Source organism: Microcebus murinus, chromosome 6 (genome assembly GCF_040939455.1).
Source record: "Microcebus murinus isolate Inina chromosome 6, M.murinus_Inina_mat1.0, whole genome shotgun sequence".
Classification (NCBI taxonomy): domain Eukaryota; kingdom Metazoa; phylum Chordata; class Mammalia; order Primates; family Cheirogaleidae; genus Microcebus; species Microcebus murinus.
Genome location: NC_134109.1, coordinates 70,526,214 through 70,540,606, shown reverse-complemented (window position 1 = coordinate 70,540,606; position 14,393 = coordinate 70,526,214). Strand labels below are relative to the sequence as shown.

At 39.6% G+C, this 14,393-nt stretch overlaps 1 pseudogene and 1 gene segment (V, D, J or C); both read left to right on the top strand.

Annotated features, from left to right (window-relative positions):
* Positions 1 to 446: 446 nt before the first annotated feature.
* Positions 447 to 5,650, top strand: LOC142871411 (uncharacterized; annotated as a pseudogene).
* Positions 5,634 to 14,393, top strand: part of LOC105864674 (T cell receptor alpha chain constant-like) — a 528,183-nt gene continuing 519,423 nt past the window's right edge. Inside the window, 2 exon segments of the C gene segment in view lie at positions 5,634 to 5,825; positions 5,959 to 6,242. Coding sequence covers positions 5,774 to 5,825; positions 5,959 to 6,242 — 336 coding nt within the window.

Genomic DNA, 14,393 nt, shown 5'->3' with positions numbered 1-14,393 from the left:
TAAATTTAATGTTATGTGTTTTTTGCTACAATAAAAAAATGTGACCTCTATCTCATGTTCACAGAGCAAAACTGACCAGGTGGGTCTGCAAGGTGAATGGGGAAAGTGTCGGACAGGCAAAAAGAGAGATGAAAAGGAGGTCAGGGGGTAGCCATTGTATACATGTCCTATTTCCCTTTCTATCCACCAAAGTCTTGCTGGAGACATATTATATGTTTATGATGTCCATATGTCCTGGGTTCACAGAATTCTCCTAATTTAATTTAGTTGTATTTACTCCTTTAGGAGGATTAAATAAATAAACAATACATTCAATGAGATAGTCTTCCTTTCTGAGAGCATTCTTATAATTGAATTCTCAATCACTTTTCAAACTATGGGTCTGACTTTTGGCTAAGGAAGTTGGGTCAAAGTATCATACCTTTTTCAAGCTATACTTGACCAAGATGAGGCTCCTGTTTGTCCCTTTTCCCTTTCTCCACTCCCCTCCTGACATGTCCGATTACTGGGCCACTATAGGTGAAGGCAACCCCGTGGGTGTGAAACACCTAGACAGTTCTGTGTCTGTGGTCACCAGTGCAGCACTAAGCAGGGCACTGACATTAGCAGCTATGCCAGTAGCCTGCTGATACACTAGGGGAAAATCTCTTTGCTCTCTGATCTCCTTGTATTCCCCCTCAATTGAGGACAGAGAGGACTCAGCTTGTCTGTTACTTTCTTCCCAGTTATTTTGGGCCCAGAAGAGAGACTTTCTCAAGAGAACTAGTTCCTTCTGTAGAGGTCCACTGATCCCTGCAGGACAAGCTATCTCCATGAGCAATAGTGTTCTGTTCTTTATCCTGGGGTTCCCTGCTTCTTGACCCCAGATTTATATCTGACCCCAAAATGGGATACCTCACTTGAACACTCTTGGCATAACCTGGCTAGTGATCATAGAAGCTCATTGGCTAAGGACAGGGGATCAGTGACATTTTCTATCTACCATCTTTCTAAAATTGTCTTCCCTCTAAGCCAAATGATTGTTCTTTTGTTTATGGCTTTTTTTTTTTTAACTTGTAAAACTAAAACTATAAAGGACCACATCCTTTATGGGAAAGATCAGAATCAATGATGAATGATGGAAAATAATTTGATCTAGTAATGTTTAATTATTTCATTAAAATACCTCTACAGAAGTTCAAATTTCTATGAAGTTTGATCCATCAATACTTTTTCTTATACTTTCTGATTGCCATGTTTAGAAAATCCATGACTATCCTAAATTTATTTTTAAAATGTTTTTTCTTTTATTTTATTTAAGAATATTAAATATTATCTCCTTTTGGTATTTATTTTCTAACAGATATTAAGGTAGACATCCAAATTTACTTGTTAACTCCTAAGTGACTCTTCATGATAGCACATTTTAGCAAATATACCATCTTTCCCTATTTTTATTTTAACTAAATTTTTGTGTGGACTTTATATTCTGCTCTATTTTTCCCTATATATGAGGCTTTCTAGTAAAATTTTTTTTGAATTAGTATAGAATTGCACTTTGTTTTAGTAACTATAGAGGAAATCCTTCTATACTCTGAGAATTTGAAGGTTTCAAGCCTAAGATTATCTGCAGTATCAGATTTGGCCACTAGAGGGGGATGCTAAACAAATTGAACTTGATAGAACGCCTTTCAGAAGGAGCTTTCTGCTTTATCTGCTGAGTAAACTCACCCTGGCGCTGTCAGAGTGTCAGTGTGGCTGGATCGTTTCTGGAAAGACCTCCAGAAAAGAACTGCCTGCCTCCCCACCGCTGAGACATGAAGCCCACCCTCATCTCAGTGTTTGTGATGATATTTACACTCAGTGAGTAAAGTCTCTTTTTAGTTCTTCTTTCTATGGTCTTCTGATTTAGAATCATTTTAATGAAATATTCTCCTCAGTCTGGAAGGCTTTTTTTGATCCCGTATTGATGTTACAGGAGGAACAAGAGCCCAGACAGTGACTCAGCCTGAAGAATGCCTCTCTGTCTTTAAAGGAGCCCCAGTGCAGCTGAAGTGCAACTACTCATATTCTGGGAGTCCTGTGCTCTTTTGGTATGTCCAGTACCCCAAACAAGGCCTCCAGCTACTCCTGAAACACATCTCCAGAGACAGTGTCAAAGGTTTCACGGCTGTCCTGAACAAAGGCGAGGCAACCTTCCATTTGGAAAAAACATCTGTTCAGGAGGAAGACTCAGCCATGTATTACTGTGCTCTGAGTGACACAGTGGCTGGTTTAACAAGGCAAGCAGAGCACAAACCCTTTAGAAGTTACAGAGAATATTTCTTTGTAAGCTCTTTACATGGCCATAGTGGATCATTCTTTCTCTAGAGACTGATACTGACATAGCCCTCTCTGTACCTGTTCTGTGGCAGCATCTCAATTCCCCCTTAGTAACTAACTGGTGTCAATCCCTCCAGACAGTAAAGTCCTTTCCTACTTGTGGTTCAGTGATATATGAAACCCAAAATGGCTACATGGCAGTGTCATCTTCCAATTCAATGGGATCATTGTTGGGTCTCTGGTCAAAGTATTCCTCCCTATAGAGAAGAAAACCTCCACAAACAAACACAGCTCAAAGTTACAAAGACAGGAATAAAAATTATGCTACTGGGTTACTGGTAAAAATAGTGAGAGGATCCACTCCCAGGATCCACAGAATTCTGGCTGTGACAGAGACAACACCACACAATGTCCCTTAATAAGGGAAAATCCATGTTTTTGAGCTCACGCACAACTTACATCCCTGCCAACAAGGCCCCTTTGTTTATAGGACCATTGAACAAGCACAGGGATGGCTGGGGAAAGATTTCACACATCCATAGAGTGCATCATTTTGTCTATTATAGAAGCTTCCACTGCAATGGTTTTTCCTTGGTTAGTACTCACATGGAGTACAATTATCTTGGTAGTTTTTACCCATTCTTAGAGATCCACTAAGGTACCTCTTTCCTAGATTTCCTTATTATGTATCTTCTAATCCCATTCCTTCCAAGTTTTTTGTCATCCAGTCAAATCATTAGCAACTTCCCGTGAATCAATGTAAGTCAGCACTTTCTGGCCATCATCCCCTCTAGATAACATGGACAACCAAAATGGAACACTTGATGTTTTGCCCACTGGGGACATTTTTTTTCACTACTGTCCTGCAGTGTTAGTTTTCCATGGGAAATAGTGTGATGTGCAAGTCCATATGAAAAGTAGGCTTGATTTTCTTTTGTTGCTGTTCTTCAGTCAATTGGCTGTAAGGAACTCCCCAGGAGTCTTATAGATATCGATTAAGGGAGAGGAAGCAACACAAGAAAAGCTGGTGTCAGAGTAATCTGAGCCACCTACTCATGCAACTATCTTGTACCTCTTGGATTTGCCTGAATATGATTTCTTATGTGAAATTTCTACTTGTTGATAGATTGCTCTTGGGCACATCTGCCATTATGGCTAAGCAGATCAGACAATACTCACTCAGTTTATGATGGAAGATCAGAATGCATGGTCACTTATTTTTCCTAAATTAGACATTCAGACTTCACCAAGGTCAATTGACAAGCTAGAAGCTATTTCTCAAAAAGGAGACTAGTTATCTGTAGCAAAGAGAATCTGTTCTCCCAAGTGCTAGAGATCTATGCTGTGGTTCCCCTGTTGGCATTTCCCAGCGTCTCCACACAGCATTCCTATTTGCCATGGAAACTCCAAGTGTCATTGTTGGATCTGCTGAATCCTGAGACCAATTTGGTAAAGCAGATTGCACTGAAGCCTGAACTTGGTGGACAGCCTCTTCTTGCTTTGGTCAGTTGGCAGCTTTACAGGTGACTCTACAAATAATATTTCAAAGTAGCACATCCACATGAGGTATATGCTGCCTACAAAATTCAAAACGGCCTACCAAGAGTTATGCCTTATTTTCTATGGTAGGTGTTGTAAACTGAAGCAACATGTCTTTCACCTGGGAATGGATAGCTTAACATTCTCAGGACCACTGAATCCCGGGAAACTTCACTGAGGTCACAAGACCTTGAATTTTTGTGGGGTTTATTGTTTTATCTACTGATTATTCAATTTTTAGCCCAAGTGACTTCTTATAATATATTTTAATCAACTCATGACTTCTGGAGCTACACTTTCACTCTTTTACTATTGACTGTGCAATATATTAATTTACATACTGGCACTTATCACAGTGGATTAAAATTTTTTCTTTTCTCCTCTTCTGATTGAGTTGAATGTTCCAGAGAACAGTTATTGTGTTCTCTCTGGCTTTAACCTGACCTTCTAACAGAATATGGAACATACAATATATATGCAGTAAAGAAATGTTCAATAAAGTCATTTAAACAAATGTGAAAAGTACCAATCCTTTCCTATCAGCATGTGAGACCACCCACATTAACATGACTTCACTGGTTTCTTCAGGGAACCATGTCAAGCCAATTTACATAAGCAAATAGTGTGTTTGGGCAAACATGCCTAATCAGGACAATAGTTTGCTTAATTGGACAAATAACTTGCAAGTCAAGACAATAGTTTTCTCATTAAAACTCACCTCAAGAGACCAAGAGAATATAGGCACAGAGGACATAAATAGCTACTGGTGACCACGTGAGGACACAGTGAGAAGGTGGCCATCAGCAAGTCATAGAAAAAGGCTTTGGAAAAAACCCAACCTGCCAACACTTTGAGCTTGGACTTCTAACCTCCAGAATTGTGAGAAAATAAATTTTTGTTTAAGCCACCCAATCTGTTTTTTTTTTTTTTTTTTTATGGCAACTCTACAAACTAATACACTACATTCGGATCCAGCCAAGTGTACAGATAGATACAGGCACTGATGCCTCCAGCCATCAGATCCATTGTTCCCAAACTTTGACTCAGGAATTATTTATGCAAAAATGGGAAAAATTAAGAGTTACCTTTTAGGGAGTGGTGGTAATTACAACAAGATGGAGATGATAGTTGATAGAGCAGCAGGGCAGTGGAATTGCAGCTGCACGCATTGTCCTGCATGAGCGGGCATGAAGAAACTACTAATACATGCAGGCTCCTCAGAAGAGGAGAAGCCAATGAGATACTCAGAGGAACAGTTCTTTAGAGTGATCTTCTGCATCGTTCCTGACTCGATAGCTTTTGAGTTCAGTTCTCTGACCCTATTGGAATTTCTGAGGCAAACCCAGTATTCATTAATTTATTCATTTTCTACTTAAATCAGCCAGAGTCAAATTTTGTTGTCCGCCAGTAAAAACCCTGACTTGTATATAATCTCATTTCAGCATTAGGCAAACTTTTTAAGAAATGGAGCTCGTAGATACATCATCAGAGGTTGTAGTAACTATAGGAAACTTAACAGTGCTTCTCAAAGGTATTGTATAAATACTGGGCACCAACACTCTTTCTTAATTGATTCTTATCTGACTTTAACTGTATTTGTTCTTACTCTCAGCTGGAACCAGAGTTCAGTAAAGGCAGAGAATGGACTGGCTTTGTAATTTCTTCTGAATCAGCTCTGTACATTCGTCATCATTTCGGAGCACATTCTATAAGCAGGATGATGTCATCACCACAAGATGACAGCGCCTCCCTCTCAGACTCACACGTGTGTGATCAAAGCAAAGGATTGAGCTTGCCTCTGACAGGCTAAGTTAAGAAACCTGAGACGGGAGCAGGAGGACTTCTCAATAAAGAGAACTTACTCGTTTGGCTGAGGAGCCTGGCTCCATTTCAGGCCGTAGAGCTAAGTCTTCCGTGATTCCAACAGGGAAGAATGGGGAAACTCCTGGGAGTGTCTTTGGTGATGCTATGGCTTCGAGTGGCCAGTGAGTCGGGGCTCTTGGTGACGGGAACAGGGAGACCAGAGGTCAGAGCCCACAGGAACAAAAGGTAAAGTCTTTTTATTAATTTGAAAACGCAGTGACTGACTCCTGGTCTCTGGCTTGTCTTTCTGCCTAGGGGTGAACAGCCAACAAGGAGAAGAGAATCTTCAGGCTCTGAGCATCCAGGAAGGTGAAAATGCCACCATAAACTGCAGTTACACATCCAATATAAACAATTTACAGTGGTATAGACAGGATGCAGGTAGAGGCCCTACCCTGTTAATATTAATACGTGCGAATAAACGAGAGGAACGTCATGGAAGACTAACAGCCACTCTCAACCCCTCCATCAAAAGCAGTTCCCTGATCATCACAGCTTCCTGTGCTGCAGACACGGCTACTTACTTCTGTGCCACAGATGCACAGTGTTCACCAGGCACCTGCGGCCCCTACACAAACCCTGCCAGAGCTGCTGCTTAGAAGCCCTAACAGTGGGTAGAATTGGTGGTTATATATATCTTCCCATGAAGAAGAACCTACAAACAATTGACAACATGAAAGGAAAACCCTTTCAAATTCATGATGTTTTTTTAAGCATTTGGATTTGGGCTAAGGGCATGAAATTTGGAATCAGAATCAGAAATGCCAGGTGCAGTTCCGCCAAGCCTGCCTATTTGTCATGAGGCACATCACCAGTGTGGCAGCCTTTGATTTCCTTGCTTGAAATGAAGGATCTGGATCAATGAGCCCAAAAGATCCTGCAAGCTCTAAAGAGGAGAAAACATAATCACTGGACACTCACAGAAGATGAGGAAGGCTGCTCAGTATTAGAAGGTGTCACCTGTTCTATGTGCAGCCTCCCCAAGACCTAGGTAGGTCTTTGAGATACTCAAGATGATTCTTACATTTCTCTGACTTCTGAATAAGAAAGAATGGACTTATCATTCATTAGAAATAGAAGGAATCTCAGGACTCTTTCAACCAAATTTGTCATTTTAAGGATGAAGAGTGAAACCATTGAGAAACCATAAGAGAGACAAAGCTCTGAATCTTTGGAGTAATGGTGACAAAAAATCTGAATCTAGTTCTGCCATTTACTAGTTGAATGATTTCCAATCCTTGATTTCTCCATTAGCAAAATGGAAGCTTATAGCAAAGTCATATTTTTTCCCCATCCAAAGGAGAGATGTATGTTCTCCATCACCAGGTTCTGAAATACTGTGTTTTGAAAGCAGGCACTTCTATTATCATTGCAATGCATAGAAGTTTTCCTTCCATTTTTTTTTCTCCTACCAAGATAAATAAATGCTGGCTAGAGTTTCCTTGACACAGTTTTTATACTACTGAAAATGATTTTGTGGAGAAAATTGAGGCATTTGTATTTATGTACATGCTTTGGTGCAAAAGGTGGGAGAGGGCAAGGAAAGGTTGTATAGGACAGTGGTTCCCAAATACCAGACCTTGACCCACCAGTGTCCCCTGGATCAGAACCACCTAGAGCACCTTTGAAGATCTGTATTATAGGCTCAGTTCCAGCATACTCAGTCAGTCTCTAATGAAGGGATGAATTAGTATTTTTAATGAACATCATCTATATCAGTTAGAGATTGGCACAGCTTCACATTACATAAAATCCAAACAGTAGTGTTTTTATTTAATAAGGTGGAGTTTATTTTTTCTCACATAAAGAAGCTCTGTAATGTACAGAGCTGGCACGATAGCTTTATCATGTTATGAAGGATCCAGCATCTTTCCAGCCTACTGCTTCTTATCTTTAAGTTGGCACTCTTGTTTTCATACATCCAAGAGACTGCTAGAGATTCATCCATGTCATACACCTTTCAGGCAGAAGGGAGAAAGTCAAAGGGCAAATGGGTGTATGCTTGCTGAGCTAATCTTTTCCGGAAGCCCCGAAAGCTTCTACTTGCATTCACTTATCAAGAGCGTTATTGGCTGTCCCCTCCTGCCATCTGTAATGGAGGCTGGGATATCAGGATTTTTTTTTATCTGAGCATATTTCCACCTGCATCAAAATTGGGGTTCTAGTAGTAAAAAATAGGAGAGAATGGACATTGTATAGGCAACTAGCAATCTCTGTCATACCCCTAGTTTAGGGCATATTAGGATTCATACGATATTTTTGGTTCATAGTTATTCATTTTTGAATACCATATCCAATCTATTAACCAGTTCTGTTGAATTTACCACCTACTAAGTCTTCTAGAAGACATCATAACTCCGCAACCTAATTCACCTTCACACCCTGATTAAAAGTCCACCCCAGTCCTTTGCTGCCCTGCCCCCAGCACACTTGACAGACCTCATCATTCTTCAGTGTAGTCATTTGTATAGAGTGAGAGTGACCTTGTCACAGGGCAAATTTGACCATGTCGGTCACCTGGGTCTTCATTTATTCTTAGGATAGAGAAGAACTTCCTCATGTGATTTACAAAACCCTGCATAATTTAGACTCTCACTACTGCTCTAGTCTCATTCCACAATATGCTCTTAGTTTTTCTTCTTCAATACATGTCCTATTTAAATTTCTTGATAGCACCTTTTTCCTCCTATATAACCCTTTCAAAGCAATTTTAGGAGATTTTCTTATTCTTTTCCTTAAAATTCTTTTCCCTCAAAAGAGTAAAAACTAGTAAATGACTACTCATTTCTGTGTATCTACTCAAAAGTGGTTAATAAGCCCATACTAACTCTTTAGTTTCTTTTTTGAGACAGAATCTCCCTTTGTTGTCTAGCTCAGGCTAGAGTGCAGTGGCATCAGCCTAGCTCAGTGCAACCTGAAACTCCTGGGCTCAACCTCAGCCTCCAGAGTAGCTCGGACTATAGATGCTCACCACCACACCTGGCTAATTTTTTCTATTTTTTTTTTTAGTAGAGACGGGGTCTTCTCTTGCTCAGGCTGGTCTCGAGCTCCTGACTTCAAGCAATCCTCCACCTCAGCCTCCCAGAGTGCTAGGATTACAGGTGTGAGCCATCGTACCCAGCCCTCTTTAGTTTCAATGAAAGATCATCACTTACACTAATATTTTAATTTTATTGATTTTATATTTTGTTTGCTTTTTTTGTCTGATTTGGTAATTGTATTAAACCTATGAGCCTAAAAATTGATACCTAATTTTATTGATGTATATATAAAGGTACCACAATATTTAAAAAAAACAAACAGTATGAGCGTGGCTCCTCATATGAAAATCTGCCACTTACTCAATTTTGGGAAACATTGAATGCACCTGTTTTCAGGTCCTGGCTCTGCCTCTGGAAGAAGCTGGTCACACTAGGGGCCTAACTCACATCCTCTCACACAGACTGTCCCTCATCAAAACACAATTTTATACACCAGACATATCCATTCATCCATTTATTCACCCGTTCTTCAGATACTTTTCAAGCATCTCGTATGAGCTGAGGGCTTATATTTCTTGGAAAATGAGCTACTGATACTAACAGGATTAAGGTCCTGATCTCAGGAGCACCAACTGCAGCTTGATAAACAGGACAGAAATGATTCTAATACGATGTGGTAAGGACAGTGATAGTTGTGTATAGAAAATATGTGGAGTGGGGAGGGTGGCCACCGACTCAGCCTGAAGAAAGAGTGAGTGCTTTCGCAAGGAGGTGGTGTGTACTTTGGTTCTTAAAGAATGAATAGGAGTTATTGAGGCAAAAGGGAGGGGAGAGAAGGGAGGGCATTCTAAGAAGAGGCACTCACCTCTTCATTCCAGGGGACCCGTGGGGAATATGCCAAGAAGAGATCTCACAATGTGCTTTTTTAAATACTCTCAGGAAACCCTAAAATGCCTAAACTAACTTACCTGTTGGTGTAACAGACATTTGATGCTGGGACTGGGGAGATTTAAGGGCTTCATATTGCCCTGTACCTTAAAGGGGTGACAGAAGAATTACCCATTGTCCCAGCACCACGTTCCACTGTGAAGTCTGCAGAGTGTTTGGTGCTAACTTTCTGGACTCCCACTCTTAACTTCAGACACCACTTCCCTTCCACGTCTGCAGCGTAAGCTCCATGTCTGCAGCTTAAGCTCCACTCCAGAATGTAAATATCATTCCCAGATGCAGAGCAGGCTGCAGGAGCAGAGAGGGGCCACAAGAGGGCACTGCTCCCTTCAGGTGGTGGCTCCACACAAATTCATCTTCCCTTTCTGAGCACATCTCTCTTTTCTACAGCCTGTGGCATGATCTTGTAGAGCAGTTTGTCCTGCTTAACACACGATTTGGATCAAGAAACTAGAGAAACAGCCCTCTCAGCTTTGGTGTATCCCTGAACAAGACCTTCCACTGCTTCTCAGCCGGCCATGCTGTGGGCTTCCTGCTCAGGACTTGTGATCTTATTGATATTCAGTGAGTAATACTCAAACGTCTTAGATGTCCTGTTGCTTGGTTTTAGGTTGACCTTTAACCTCTTCCAAACTGGGACTATGATCTTACATTGCCAATTTAACAAAGCCTTTACTATTTTTAGGAGGGACCAATGGAGACTCGGTGACCCAGACGGAAGGCCCAGTTACCCTGCCTGAGGGGGAAGCTCTGACCTTGAGCTGCACTTACCAGAGCAACTATGCAGCCTTCCTTTTCTGGTATGTTCAGTTTCAAAATAAAGAGCCTGAGCTGCTCCTGAAAAGCTCATCGGAAACCCAGGAGACGGACGGCAGAGGTTTCCAGGCCAATAATAACAAGAGTGACAGCTCCTTCCACCTGAAGAAACCCTCAGTGCAGCTGTCAGACTCGGCTGTGTACTTCTGCGCCGTGAGAGGCACGGTGAGAGGGGCTGAGGGGGGAGCCCTCCACAAACCCTGCGGGCGCAGGTGGGGCCTGGGTGTGCGAGGCCTTCAGGAGGGGGCGTTATTTCCTCTTTCCGTGGTGTCCTATGCTGGGGGCTTCTTCCAACTACTTCCAGCTCTGATCCTTCAGAGCCAAGGAAAAATGGAGTTCTTGGATTACTCTCCAGAGAGGAATTGGAGGGGATACGGTATAAAAAGAAACCTAAATTCTGTTTTCTAGAAATGCCTCTGGTTTGGGCCCAGATGTCTCTTTTTTCCCCCGGATGGCATACAGTCCTGAAAAGGGACATTAACTCTGCTACATGACAGTTCAGTTGCTCTTCACTGAAACATTTCATAACCCATTAATAAAAATTCTGAGGAAAAATAGTTCCTGGACTAAAGTGTCACCTTGAATCTCATTCCTTGTGTTTACAATTCAGAGGAGGGTTGTATGTCTTGCTGAGTTTCACCTGTAGAATCTCCATTTCCAGAGACTGCTGTATTTATTCTCTCTTTGCTTGACTTCTGTTTCTCTTGTGTTTGCCTCAAAATGCTGCTGCATAAATAAGTTCTATGAGGAGACAGCCTTGATGAGAGATTTTCCTTCTGTCACAGGCCCTGTGCTTTCAGAAGAGCCCAGTCAGTAAAGGCTGTGCCAATCGTGTGTCTGGCTCACACTGTTAAAATACCTCGGCACCTATTTATTGTAACATCAAATAATGATCCAGTTTCTGGACTTTAGGATCTGGGCTATAAGAAATCCTGGATTCTAGACATGGCTATAATTGTGGAACCTAACATATTATTTTTATCATTTCATTTATGCCCATGATCCTTCTGAAGTGTGCCAAATTCAGCAGCCAAGGAAGAACTCAGGTGACTATCTACAAGAGGAGGATGCACATAGACTCTAGTTCCCTGGGACCCCAGATAGATAAAATAATTTCATGCTTCTCTATACCAAAGGAGCACAAAACAGAAATGTTAGCCCCTCACTGAAACCATCAGAGGGTGGAGCTCACCAAGATAAACTTTTATTAATATTCTAAAGGTCTGTGAGCCTTATGCCTTGTTTGTCTTTTATCCATTTTGCATGCTTCTGTGGATTGCACAGGTGCAGAGGCAAGTTTTGCAGGACCTGAAGCTTCTTTAACTTCTGGAGCTCCCTTTAAGAAAACAAAATCACAAATACAAGTTTCTGGGTCCTGAGGTAGGAAAAGGCCCTGAGATCAAAGCTAATTTGCTTCATGGTAAATCTGCATCTGGAGTCCCATAGAGATCATCTTCTTCTTTAAGATAGAAATATTATAATAGTCTTAGTTTGTCCTGATGCTGACAGGTTCCCTAAGCCCTAGTCCTCTTCACACTGCAGCACTTGAGTCACTTTAGTTATCATTAATGCAGCTTTATTGATATAATTCACATACTATAAACTTCATCCTTTTTAAATGTTGTAAGTAAATGGTTTTTAGTATATTTATAGTGTCAATCATGACTACTATATAATTCGAAAATATTTTCACCACCTTGCAAAGAAACTCTGTATGTATCATCCATCACTCCCATTCTCTTCTTCCCCCAGCTACTAACAATCACTAATCTACTTTCTACCTCTACGGATTTGTATATTCTGGACATCTTGTATAAAGGGAATCATATAATTTAGGGCCTTTTATATCTGGCTTCTTTCACATAGCATAATGCTTTAGAGGTACATCTATGATATAGCATTTATCAGTACTTCACTACCTTTTGTGGCCACATAATAATCCATTGTGTGAATATATCACTAATTTCTTTATCCATTCATCAGTTGATGGACATTTGAGTTGCTTCCATTTTTCAGCTTTTATAAGTAAAACTGCTGTGAATATTCATATACACATACTCTGTTATTTTAAACTCTATTATATTTTGAGTTAGGAGTTTCTATTTTTGTTTGTTTTATTTGGTACCAACATTACTTTATAGATATACAATGAATAACTATATAAGAAAATGCCCTTTTAAAATAATAAATTATACCAAAATGAGACTTAATGTCTGATACATGACCAGTATTCTTAATAATTACATGATAGAGCCATCTAAAAGTTTGTCTTCTTTTTTCAATAATACAATTGTATTCTTAGATTTCATGGTTGTTATGTTTACATTTGAAGAAAAACCTAATGCAATATTACAAGCTGTGGTTTATGCAAATGACAGTCATAACAGTCATTTGCAATATCTACATATTGAAGCCAAAAAACTCAGTCATCATCTTCCATGTTCTTGAACCATAAATTTGCTTAGATGCATTCTGACTGAATAGTCTGGCTGTAGAAGCTTCGGTGACTGGCTGTTATCAGGAGACATAGGAGTATTCACCATGGAAATAGGGACTATGTATTTTCCAAATACAAAGAATACTTTGCATGGCAAATGTGTCTGCTCATTGAGAATATAGGACACAGCATTTTCTGTTCTGCTATAACGTATATCTCTTTTTAAAATTTTGTTTTTATACAATTAATAAATAAATAAATGATGTCAATATGATGTGGAAGTTGCATTGATTCTCTGAATTTTTCCCAAGCATGTTAAAAATTGTATCACACTAAAGAACTCTCAGGGGCAAGTTTTTCACTATGTACCGTGGGTTTGGCAATGACCAAAGACATGACCAATGAAATAATGAATTGATAAGTTAGATTTCATTAAAATTAAAAATGTCATATATCATGGAGTACTACTCAGCCATAAAAAGATGGTGAACTAATACCTCTTGTACTAATCTGGATGGAACTGGAGACCATTTTTCTAAGTGAAGTATCATAAGAATGGAAAAACAAAGACCACATGTGCTCACCATTAGATTGGAATTAATCAACACTTATGTGCACATATGGGAATAACATTCTTCAGAAATCATGCAGGTTGGGGAGGGAGGAAGGGATGGGTAAATTCACACCTAATGGGTACAGTGCATGCTATCTGGGTGATGGGCACACTTTGACTCAAATGGTACAAAATTTATGTAACCAAAATGTTTGTACCCCTATAATATCCTGAAATAAATTTTAAAAACATCATAAAACCACTTTATACCCCACAAATATATACAACCATAATTTGTTGAGAATATATGGAATCAACTTAGCTCATTGTCATTCTCCTATTCATAACCTGAGTCAGGTCCTATACTTTAACATATTTTAAATATATCTTTCATTAATTTAGAAGTGCAAAAAAGTATAAATAATTATATAATGCACACTGATACACCCTTCACCCAGCTTAAGAAATAAAGCAATACCAACATAGTTGAAGCCTCAAGGGAGCCTTTGTGATCTCACTGTCCCCTAGACGTTAATCACTGCTCTGAATTTGGCATTTATTATTCTAATGAATTTCTTTGTAGTTTTGCTGCCCACATTACCCACATGTGTATCTTTAACATATGTAAGAGGCATGCTTTTACCTTTATATGGCATTACACCACATGTTTTCTGCACTTTGTCTTTTGTGATACTCTGTTATATTTGTGATATTCTTCTTGATCTATTCTTACCACAGAATAATATATAGCAGTGAAAAAAAGAAATATAAATGTGTTGTAAAAAATTTACAACACATTTCATCTTCTTCATCTTCAGAGACATTTCATCTTCTCTGTAAAACATACTGTCAAAAGAATAAAAAGATAAGCCACAGACTGGTAGAAAATAATTGGGAAAAGACATAACTTAAAAAAGACACTATTATCCAAAATATATAAAGAACATGTAAAACT